General features: G+C 48.3%; 1 protein-coding gene across 1 annotated transcript in view; it reads right to left on the bottom strand.

The window, feature by feature from the left end:
- The window catches only part of IGDCC4 (immunoglobulin superfamily DCC subclass member 4), a 120,450-nt gene that overhangs the window by 14,930 nt on the left and 93,094 nt on the right, over positions 1–12,426 (bottom strand). The window contains exons 17-18 of the mRNA XM_065412726.1: positions 11,758–11,863; positions 10,345–10,579 (exon numbers count right to left, since the gene is read on the bottom strand). Coding sequence (XP_065268798.1) covers positions 10,345–10,579; positions 11,758–11,863 — 341 coding nt within the window. The remainder of the gene's footprint in view (positions 1–10,344; positions 10,580–11,757; positions 11,864–12,426) is intronic.

The raw sequence follows: 12,426 nt of genomic DNA on the forward strand, positions 1-12,426 counted from the left end.
GACATTTCCGTTTCAGCTAAACTCATCAAAGCAAATAGACTTTTTCACTGTAACCTCTTTGTAGTATCAGCAACTGCTGGTAAAAATGATATTGGTTCATGTTTCCTTCACCAGCAACAGCTTGTGATTTCCTGAAACTCTGTTAGCTGGGGATCCACACTTAGAATATGTACATAGCCATTTATACCCCGACCGAGTGCCAAAGGAGTCTAAAGAACACTGCCTCTCACAACATCAGCACACTCTGAAACTGTATTTGCTTTGGGATCACATCTGTTTAGACTCAATTTAAATCCCGTCATGCAAACATACAGACATCATGGTAAGCAGCAGGGATAGAACCCAGGAACATTGGATCCCAATACAAAAAAAACCTCAGGCCTCTACCACTTGAGATAAAGGAGACTTTCTGTTAGCTGTCAGCAGGAGCAGGGGGTCTTATTTAGAACTGGTCGGAAAATGTCCCCCTCAGCAAATTTCAACTAAAATGAAAAAAAGTGACCAAACTACATCTCCCATGATGCACCAATCTCTACCCTCTTCCTGAGCCTCCCTAGTGCATCATGGAAACTGAAGTCCACTGCGGAGCATGTCCTATTAAGAAAAATGGAGGCATGAGGCAGCCAAACTACAACTCCCAAGAGAGACTCCAGTATTGTCTCCAAATAAAAAAAAATTTGGTGTTGGTGTTGAAAATTTTTGATTTTTGAGTATTAAGAGTTTGGACGAAGCGTTTCCATGGAAAGCATACACATTTTACGAAAAATTTCATTTAGTCAAAAACAATATAGACAGAAAATGTTCAATCTGCCCCACCCACTAGAGGGACACAGAGCTGTACCACCCTTAGCCACTACATTACAAGCATCATTTATCACCTGTCCTGTTGGATATCAAAGGTAGTGGTGTTTAGGAGGTGCATTTGGGAGGGAAAGGGAGCTGTGTCATTCCCCCGATGACAACTGGAAACCAGCATTTGAAGAAGACACACTGCAGGACAGACAAAAAACTATCACAAAACGGGCATGACCCTCCTCTGGCTGAAGCAGCTGCCAGCACGACGCAGGAGCGCCACCAACTGGCCTCTGCTGACATCTCACCTGCAGTGGCAACCAGCTCTCATTACAGCTGGGCGGTTCAAATGTTTATTTATAAGCAAGGAGAGAGGATAGCCTTGTGGTTAAGGTACTGGGCTGGAGAGGCATGTTCAATTCTTGGCTCTGTTAGAGGCTCTCTGTGCCTCCGTTTCCTCATCTGCAGCATGGGTATGATACAAGTATTATATTAATACTTTCTGTCTCCCTATATAGATAGATAGATATAGATAGATAATCTATCTATCTATCTATACACACACACACACACACACACACACACACACACACACCTATAATAATAATACTTTCTTTCTCCCTATCTTAAACTGTAAGCTCTTTGGAGCAGGGACTCTCTCTAACTGTGTGTTGATATGGAACCTAGAGCAGCAGAAGCTCCAGTCTCAGTTGGGGCATCTCCGGGCTATGGTAATATCATCATAAAGAAAAATCAAAAGGGAAAGCCCTAAATATGACTGAATGCTAAACCAACGTGAATTAATGGAGAAAGACCCTACAAGCACTGAGAGCAGCTTGCTGAACACAGCTGTAACTTCAAGCGCAAGGCGTTCACAACACAACCGATTTCTGGTTGAACGATTAAAGTCCAAGAGCCGATTTGCTAGTTTTAAAAGGTCATGTAGCCTTGTTACTGCCAATTTCTTGGCATCCTGACTACATCAAACTGTGTAAAAGTAATTGCAGTGGCAACATTTGTTAAGCCTTGAGCTGTCAAAAGATCCTGATCAAGAATAATCCCAGATTGCACATATAGAGCATGTTTCAGCTGGGGATCTCACAGCATTCTAAATCAAGAAAGCTCCGTGATAACCTGTGAGGCTGGTAAATGTTATTAATTGTATTCATTTTACAGATGGGGAATTGAGGTACAGAGAAGTGAAATCACGTGTTTGCATCAGTGGCACAGCTGGAATCAGTACTCCAGAGTCTGTGTGGCCAAGTGGGTAGAGCATTGGATTGACACTAAGACGACCTGGGTTTTATTCCTGGCTCTGCCACTGCTCTGTTGGGTGATCTTGGCCAAGTCACCTCACAGCTCCGGGCCTCAGTTTCCCCATCTGTAAAATGGCACTAATGATGCTGAGCTCCTTGAAATCTACTGAGGAAAAGCCCCATAGAAGAACTAGATCTTATTACTGGCACTCCTCTGCCCCAGCTATTAGGCCGCACTCCCTTCCTGTTAATGTCAAAACCAGGACGGGCTGGATAGCTCAGGGGGTGAATGATGCAGCCTTTCTTCTCTAGTTAAATGCTCTGAATGCAAACCCAGGACAGCTCAGTGAAATGAGCTCTCTCATTTCAGTTCCTAGGACAGGAATTCACATCCCTGCTAGTTATTTGGTGGCATTCACAGCATCGAGGGGAAGGAGTGACTGGATCGTGGAGACTGCCCTAGTCTCCTGTCCCTACGTCGAGCTTCCTGCAACCGGGTCTTGCTTTAAAGCACATAGGCATGGCAGGAAAGTCTGGCCTGCTGATGCCATGTTGCTCCCATTCCCTGGAGAGCCAGGAGATTTCTGTCCCCAAGTGATGCCCATCTGGCAATTGCTAAAATTTAATATCTTGCAGCCCATCTGTTGCACAATGATCCAGAGCTGCCAGGATGGATGACGCAGTAGGCGAGAATGTGCCCTGCCATGCACAGTCCCGGGTTGTCACTCCTTGGTCAGACCTGCGCTGGAGGCAGGAGAAAGAGAGGGGAAGGGCAGAGTGCAGCATGCATTGGGCTCTTACATCCCCTAGTGGCTGGTTACAGGCTTGGAGAAGAAGGAGGAGGAGGAGGAGGAGGAAGAGGCTTGCCCTTCCAGCTAAAGTTTAATTGCACTGCTCTGAGATGTTGCTATGAGGGAGGAAGTATCCCTGCACAGAGCCCCAAGTGAATACAAAAGCCTTCTCCTCAACAGGCAGGAAGGCTTCAATTTCAAGTTACTGCCTGAGAAACAGACAGCTCCCTCGGGGTGGGCGTTACCAGCATCCAGCTGGACCCAGAACAGGGCCTTTGTGGTGCAGGAAGACACTGGTAAGTCGGGCTGAATAGCACTTTGGAGGGATAATGGGGCACAGAGCCTTTTGCCTCTGGGTCAGTAGCCTGAATCCAGAGCAGCTACGAGTCACGTTGCTACCACCTGAGGGCTGTTTGGTGCAATGGGCTCGGTGGGTCTCAGCCCAGTTCCCGGGGGACGGGCACCCACATCACAAAATCCACCAGCCCATCTGGCAGCCTTGTCGGCACTCTTAGCAGAGAGGCCAGAGCAGGGGGTGGAGATGGAACGACCTCCTCCCTGTCAATGGTCAGGCTGGAGGTGCAGTGGTGGGGAAAGGCAGGGAAGCCGAGGGTGGGGAGGTATCATGAGCGTTAGTCCTGGTCTGTGGGATACCACGTCCGTCTCTGGGGTGGCACTCGGCACCTCCCACCAGTGCCGTGGCCTCGCAATGTCTACTAGAAAAAGCAATATTTAAAGAGAGCGAGAATTGCCTACAGTGTCCCTGTCATCTGGAAAGGGATCAGGTCACCCCACAGAGCCAGCGGGACCTCCCGGGCTTCAGACGCAGGCTTGGAGAAGATGAGCAAACTCTAAACTGCGGGCGATGGTGCCATTTCCTATACAAACCAGACTGGATCTCTCCTCTGCTGAGTGGGGCTTCCCTGGGGTCATTCGTCTAAGTCCTCCACTTTCCTATTGTTCTGCTGCTTTCCAAGCCAGGGGTTTTCATAGCCTCACTCACAGCTCGGAGCAAAAATCCCCTCAGCACAGCAGAGCTCGGTCTGTGGCACAGCAGAGCAAAACTCACCGCGAGGCTCTTCCCTCCACTCCGATCTCCGGGGCTCCTAGCCGACGTATTCACGCTACCTGCGACGGGAGAATCTCATGCAAAGAGCTGCACAGAGGATGCCATCTGCAGCACACAACAGCCAATATATTCTGGGATGTGTTCTTGAGCCTCATCTCCTGGCACCTTACTGATCCATTACCTATTTACATTATATACAGACACAGAGCACTCTTGCAACAATTTGGATGCTATCTCGATCTCTGCGGTTACAAGGCTTCTGCCAGCCATGCCCCTTCATTCAGCTGTTCACCTGAGTACCGATGGATTTACAGCTTAGCGTCCGTGCCACGCTAATGCCTGAAGAATTTTTATGTCATGGTCTGTTTCACTCTACAAATTTCAGAGAAAGAGAGAAATGAGGAAAAGCCAGAAAGAAGAAGAATGCTTCTCAGTTTGACAGCACCGTCTATCGGAGGCTTGCAAATCACTGTGCAAGCCTTAATGAATTAAGCTATACAGCCCCTTTTGGTATTTACAGGACTCAGTTTCCTTAGGGTGGAAAATGCCATGGTAAATTTAACAGTTGCAAAGGAGAGATGACCTGGTTTTAACGACCATTACTGTAGGAAAGTAGCATTGTCACCATTTTATGGATGAGGAAACCAAAGTAGGATAAGTTAAGTGACTTGACAAAGGTCATTTAAAGAATCTGTCAGAACTTGCAAGAGTCCTCATCTCCCGACGCACCGCCCTGAGCTGTAACTATAAGGCCATGACTCTTTCCAGTGACCAAAGAGTAGAAAACGACATCTGCTGGAATTCTGGTCCCCATTTTCTAAGTTACAGTGTCCAGATGTGCATGCTCCTGACTGCACGCACACAGCACCTGGGGCGTGCTCACAAATTGAGTGTAAGCGCACAGGTTAGGTTTGGAAGCGTTTGTACAATACACTAGCTCACTCCATGTCGTGATGTCTCCCTCTACTGCCCATGTCCGGCAACTACAACAGCCTGCTACTTACTGCCTGCTAAAGGAATGGGTAGGGTTTTGTGCATTCAGCACTGAAGATCCTGGTGCAATTGACGCTGATGATCATGCTCTAGATGTATGCAGCCAGGCTAAATCACATGTGCCCTTTTGAAGACAGGGATCCTTACATTTGTATCCATTTCTTTGTAACAAAATAATGCCCTGATTCTTCCAGTGAAAACCTTCCAACACACAAGCAGGGATTCAAAAAATTCCATTTCTTTAGGATTTGATGGCGCCCCCTACCAGATCTTAAAGTCATTCCAATGGGGGCCGGGAGGTGGTAGCTACTTAGCAGTGTTGCCGCCACATGATACTAATGGGCAGAGTCAGAATTCAGCTAGGGAAGAGGCTAGAGTCGTTTATGAAAAAAAACCCTAAACCTGGAACAGGTTAATGATCATTGTAATGGTGACGCCTCTTCTCTGTCCCCACCACCACAGCATCTGGGCCCCTCACAGTCTTTACTCACCCCTGTGTGGCAAGGCAATGCTCATATTCCCATTCTGCAGATGAGGAAACTGAGGCACAGTGAGACTCAAGTGACTTGCCCACGGTCACTCTGTAGCAGACCAGGGAACTCCCATGTCCCAGTCTAATGCCCTAACCACTGGGCAATCCTTCCTCTGTTAGAGCTTGTTTGTGTCTCCTTCGCCCCAGCTGGGCATTGGAGATGTGGGGACACGCCTCACGCCAGCAGGGGCTCTGTGCTTGGCCAGGCTTAATGCCTGCTGCGACACCTGGGAGCACAGCTGCTGGATCAGCCTTTTCCCTGCCCTGTGCGAGGTCGGTGCTGTGGGCGTGCGCAGCTGGGGAGCAGCACTACCACCTCACCCCCTGGCGGAGGGAAAGTAGAGCCCCGATTCAGCAAAGCACGTAAAGCACCTGCTTGACTTTCCGCACACGCCTCATTGCTGAATCAGGCGCCAGCACTGCAGAGTTTACAGGACGCTGATTGCGTCCAGCCCCCGGCCTGGGGTGGGGTGCGTGGGAGAATCCTTGCCCTCTCCCCTCTTGCACACCCGTGCTGGATCAAACTGAGATAAGCCCCGAGAGTAGCTCTGCAGAGGATGGAGATGCTTAATCGATCCAATCTGCTGGCAGATTTCGTTCCAAGCACGTGCACTTTTCCTTGGCATCCTTCAGGATAATGCACATGGTTTGCTGTCCAGTGGTGACACAGATGCCCCAGAAATATATTACTGACTTTCTCAGAGTACAAGAACCAGGAAGTTACTGGCTGTCTGAGCTTTGTGGTCACAGCTCTGGAGGCTGCACTCTCCTGGCCTATCGAGACTTAACACTCCTGCATTTCTCCTGCTCACCAAGCCCAGGTGGAGCGCCAATATAATTTCATGGAGGAGTCGGGATTTCTGAAGACTAGGAGCAAATCCAAGGTACTGCAGAAGACAGCACAGCACTTGAATAGACACATGTACATCTCCATGGCATAGACAGTCCAACGATGCAGGCAGCAAGGTCCTGCTGAGCTGCCAGAAGCTATGGCAGACTGGGAGTGAAAGTGAAACCCTGGATGTAGGAGCATTAACCAGCCTCCCACTCAGCAGATTAAATTACGGCCAGACTGTACACCATGCAAACCTTTGATCTTTGATAATCCATCTGCCGAACGCCAAGACAGGACTCCGATACTGAGATTCTGAGGCCTTAAACTCTCTGAAGACAAACCCTGAACAGACCGTGATTGGCATTCGGGCTCCTTTGGGGAGCAGATCTTGCGTTTCTAGGGATTAAATTCCCACTTGGGCAGTATCCACAGAGAGATCTGGATGTATTATCCCCAAAAGGCAGGAGAAAAATGAGTCAATTGGGCAGAGAGTTTTACCTCCAGGACCCCGAATCAGAGATCAGGAGCTAAGTAACTCTTTAAAGAATAACATGTGTTCCTCATTTAATGGAAAGGGCTGTTAAAAAAAAAAGGGGGGGGGGAAAGCAACCCAACCCTTAGATACTAACACTGCAAGGAGCTGTGAGTGCTACGCAGGAAACCTCACGTGCTCTCCTATCTTTTCCTGTTAGTCTTGATCGGATGGAACATCTGGGAAACCACGGTGAACCACTTTGACCCTTGTGACAGTTAAGGCAGACAAGGAGTATCAAAAAGAATAAGTCTCCGCATTCTCTAACGAAGAGGCAAACTCTCCAAGGCTGGGCTGCAGTGCCAGCCTCTCGCACGTCTCCCTTATTTTGCACTTAGATTTGATTAAAGTTTGCTATCATGAATACACCTTAACACCAGTGACATACAAGCATATGATTGATGCAAACATGAAATCCCGTGTGCTCACAATGCGCCTGTTTCACTCAACCTCCTAATTACCTTACACACTCTCCCCGGGTTACAAAGAAAGACATAAACAGATTAACTAAATTAGGCCAATTAAAGGTTCCCTAATGGAATGAAATGCTTCAGACAAGCTTGAGAGAGAAAAGCGGTCAGGGAGAAGAGAAAGACAAGGCAATGTCAGGCAAATTACACAGAGCTCAGAGAACACCTCTGAACATATAGATCCACAAATAAAAACACAAGCTCCCTTCAACTGCGTTCGCCTTCCTGATGTTTGCTCTTCGTGAACATGCTAGTGAACTTGATGTTTATAAAAACGGCACATTTTAAAGTTAATACTGCGGAGCGTATTTGTAGAAAGCAAATGTCGAATTTCTGAACGCAAATATTTGCATTAGTAACCCGATCGTTAATCTGTGGAATTCGTGGCCACAAGATCTCACAGAGTTTAGCAAGATTCACAAAGGGATTGGAACCTGAGAGCATCCACAATATCAGACAGGACAAACCATTTTTCTCTATAAAAAGCCTCAGATATTTCTCAATATAAGTTCTCCAATCCAGCATTCTGGTTTTGCTTTCAATGCTCTCTTTTGTGACAGGTTGTTTTCAAATAAATGGAGAATCTCATTGCTTCAGTCCAAAGATAAATTGTCGTCCTCTTTTGCACTTCACCAACAACCACTTCAACCTTCTCTCATAGATCAATGGATTCAAAGGCCAGAATGGATCATTATGATCATCCAGTCCCAACTCCTGCATAATACAGTCCCTAGAATTTCACCTCATCATTCATGCATCATGTCCATAACATTGGCTTGAGCTAAAGCGTCTCTCTTTTGACTTACTGATTGCCACAAGATCCTTGTACAGTTACTTGTCTTAAGTGGAAAGTCAAGTTTCTTGGTCATGGTCATTAAATTGCACCAGGCTTGCAACTGAACCAGAGTTATGACCGGACAGACAACAAGGTAGAGTCCACCATCATCTTTCTTACCGAAAGGCTGGAGGAAGTTCTCCTTCGGAGAATCGCAACATGCTATTGTGGGGCCTTTTGATGGACACACATGCTCTATAGCAGGGCTCAAGGAGCTAACACAGGACCTGATTCAAATTCTGATGAAGCCAATGGAAGTCTTTCTACTGCCTTCAATGGGCTTTGGATCAGTCCTATCAATACAAGGACTGGTCCAAACCCAAGCCCTGGTCCAGAATACCATCAAACTTTGAGGAAGCCTGGAGCCAAAGCATAGGGGATTTAGCAAACATCAGCATCTGTAATGATATTGCCACAGGCCCATAGACATGCCAGGCAGCTAAAACCCCCAGCACAACTCTGCATGTCTACCCGCCTTTGAAGAAGGGGAATCACTCTGCAGAATTTGCATGGCTGACCGTCAACTACAGTAAGGTCTGGCTTTCAGCAGAATCCTTATGGGAAAGTCCAAAATTAGATAAGGAAGACCTTTCTATAAGGCATTTTTTTAACCGTCGTATAGAATGTAATGGAGAATTATATCCCTCCTATAGAATTCCACAGGACGAGAAAAGCTAAAGAAAGGATATTAAGTCTCTTTTAAATGCTATAGGTTTAATTTCTAAAAATCCCTATTCGTTTTCTACAGAACTCTGTTTCGTCTCACCCCTATTAAATTCTATAGGATGATCGTGGTTTGGTCCTAATGGATTCATATTGGTGTTAAGTAGAGGGTGAGACTTTTCCCTTGTCTCTCCAGCAGTGAAGGCCACTAGGACATTTGTATTGAATACAGAGGCCACAGTAACAAACCCTGCCCTGCCTCTATTTTGGGCACGAAGGACCTGGATGGAGCAGAACCTCTCTACTTTACAGCACAGAGCTGTGCTCCCCGGAGATGAGGTGGAGCTGGACTGAGGCAGAAGCAACAGGTCACGAATCCGTAACTATGGTGATCCCTCCACTATTCCATCCTTCCCCAAAATGGGATCATTGCAGCCAAGGAATCTACTCCTGCCTTGAAGCTACAGCAGCATCCCTGGGTCATCGTCACGGGAGGTCAGCAGACTCAGCTCTGAGACTCTCGCCTTTAGAAGGTGGCTTGTAATTTATCAATGGAAAACTAACACCACGTTGGCCGCTCCAATCATTATGAAATGTACGTAACAACGCTGTATGTCACATTATGGATACTCTCTCTTTTGGAATCTGAAAACAAACCAAGGAAGCAAACAAGGGTTTTTTTTTCCAGACAAAGGAGAATGGCCAGCACCTCTTGGACTCAACGGCAAATCAAGCCAGGTGTGCCAAGAACAATGGGCCATTCATTTGCATTGCAAAATCCCAGGAGACTGCAAAAATTAGCATGGTGTCAGCTCCCTGGAGGACACAGAGAGCTGAGCCAGGACAGCTTCCTGGCTTTGAAACCAAAGATTAACTTTGAGGATATCAGGACCTGCTGAAAGACTTCGGGGTAACCATCACAGAGGGACGATGGGGTACAGCATCCTTCAAGCCTTTGAGAGCTGGGTCCTATTAGCCTGGAAGGCAAGAGTTGCTGCAGGGGAGACGGTTTGGGGGGACTCAGGACTGAAAGGGCTGTTGGTGTCGCCCTGTAAGGAGGAACCAGGCTGGTGGAGGCCAGGGTGAGGCCATGGTGCCGTGAGCAGGATGCTGGTGCATCAGAGCCAAAGCTGCACCGCACAAAAGCACCCAGGGCTACAGGGCAGGTGGTGACACCCCCCCTTACTGGTCTGGGTGAACCCCCAAAGCATCACCAGGGTATATCCTCCTCTGGCACTGGTGATGACATGGACTCGCTATAGGAACTGGGGAATTCTTACCATGGCTGGACATGAAAACCAGCGTGTTGGGGGGAAATAGCTCAGGATAACCATATTAGAGGAAAATACACTTGATAATACTCTGTAGTGAGGGATACTCAGCATCAGCTGATACAGGAACCCCCCTTGCTAGCATGGTGCCGGCCGTGGAATGATCCATTCAGGCCAGCACTTTCCAGAGCCAGAGGGGAAAATCAGACCCAGACTCTGCACACAATAGCTTGGGTCCTTGGTGCCGCTCCAGGTTAAGAGGGTTATCTGAGCAAGGGGGTGGTGAGCATTCGCACCGGCAATACCTTTCTTATCCCGTGGATGCTGTCATCCGGAAGGCTGGTGTGGATGAGGCTGTGCACTTCCGTCAGCTCCGTGATGTCCATCAGGGGCAAGGGAACCTCTTCAGAGAGCGGGGACATGAGGGACTCCAGCTCATGAGAATCAGACTTGGCGCTGGGCCCGGGTGGTCCCTGCCTGCCCCGGTGACAGGAGCTGTGATTCCCGGCTGCTTGAGAATCCAGGCCTGGCAGAGCCTCCCTGCAGGGGATGGGAAAACAAACAAAGGTTTCCACCTCGGAGGGCAAACAGCCTTGCGCTCCCCTGTCCAGCCAATCGGAGCTCAAGGGATGTCAGCTCCCAACTCATGAACAGTGGCAGATGCTGGACCAAACTGCCCCTCTCTGCTTGGGCTGTTATCAACAGGACTGGAACTGCTCTGCTGGGCGTAGGGATCGGTGTTAAGGCCCCTGTGCTCACCACATATGGCCAATACACCCCGAGCCCATGCTCTGTAACAAGCACAGTGTGCAGATTCTACAACCCGCCCCCTGCCCAGCAGATCACAATGGCTGGTGCTTAGTGCCCCATAACGGGAGCGAGAGACAAGGGCATGGATTTATTCTCACTCATGCTTATCACACCCCACGTGACGCGGATGAGTTTAATCATCCCCGTTTTACAGGTGACAGAGGGAGGTTACGTGATGGGGGTGGGTTAGTGGCAGAGCCTGGATGAGACTTTGGGAGCTCCTAGGTCCCAGCCCTGTGCTCAATCCACCCGCTCACAATGCCTCCTCTCTAAAACTATGGCTTACGTCAAAAGTTGAGCTTCAAAAGATTTCCTTTATAAGCACTTACAGGGCAGGTTCTGACACCCAGGTCAGATCAACAGGACTCGGCCAATATGCCCCGAATGAGGATCTGGCCCCGATCACGCCAACCCACTCCATTACATCAGGAAGAAAGGGAATCCTCTAACAGTCTCCCCTGCTGGAAGCTCAAAAAGCTGTTCAGAGCATGCTTAGAACGATCAGCCCGGCACCCAAACGCATCGGAGCCGTGTTGTGCATACACCGAGATGAAGAAAAGATAATATTCTTTGATAGGGCAATTAGCATTCTATTTTGGTGCAAAAACAATTACTCTAACAATGCAGATTAAAGAAAAGCTACTGCAGCAGCATACAAACCAGCCAACCAGCCTGCATTCATTAAAGAGCGCTCCTTGGCGGGCACACCCCTCAAAACAACGTGACAGAGAAGGAATTCTATATTGAAAGCCGTGGATTATTCTTATGGCCTGCATCTTTAACTGCCTTAAATTCAATTGTTCTACAACACAGCCCTGCTCAGTGTGGGAAAGAATCTGACAGGGTTTTCTGTGCTGCTCCCCATCAGTGCTTTGTTCTCCTGGCTGTCCGGATAATGCAATGCATACCTCTGCTTGCTGCTGCGGAAACTGGCACACATACAGAAGAGTATGCAGAGGAGACCTAAGCAGACTCCCACGATGATCCCGGTGACCGAGTGCACATCCAGAACATCTAGTAGGCGAAGGACAGAGTCGAGTCAGCGTCTCAAGCCCTACCGGGAAGAGGACGCAGAGCGTCCGGTGCATTCAGAAAAGCACCAACTTCGGGTGCGTAGATATAAAATGGCCCCGATTACTGATCCAGAGCTAGTGTTCCCTAAAGCCCAGGGGAAGTGGGAGGACTGGCCCCAAGTTGGGCCCATATCTAACACACGCACACACAGAGATACGCAGACAACACACAATTATAAAAAGTACTTGGCAGTGACCGTTGAAGCAGTTAAAAGCAACCTGGCACCTGTCTAAAATTCAGCTGCCTTAATACTACATGAACTAATACGACCGCTGCAAAGTGGGGAATGAGAGCCAAATCCTTGCCCCGAGATACGGATCGGCAACTGCCACAGACGTCAGCAAGAGCTGCGCACACACTGAATTTGGCTCGATCCCCTGCATTGGTTTAAACACATTCACGTTCTGTGTATCACGCGGCGGGATCAGGCAGTTTCATGCATTCGCTTAAACACAAAACGAAACGACACTACTAACTAAGGGCAGTTATGGAGCGTGACTCAA

This window comes from Emys orbicularis, chromosome 10 (genome assembly GCF_028017835.1).
Source record: "Emys orbicularis isolate rEmyOrb1 chromosome 10, rEmyOrb1.hap1, whole genome shotgun sequence".
Lineage (NCBI taxonomy): Eukaryota > Metazoa > Chordata > Testudines > Emydidae > Emys > Emys orbicularis.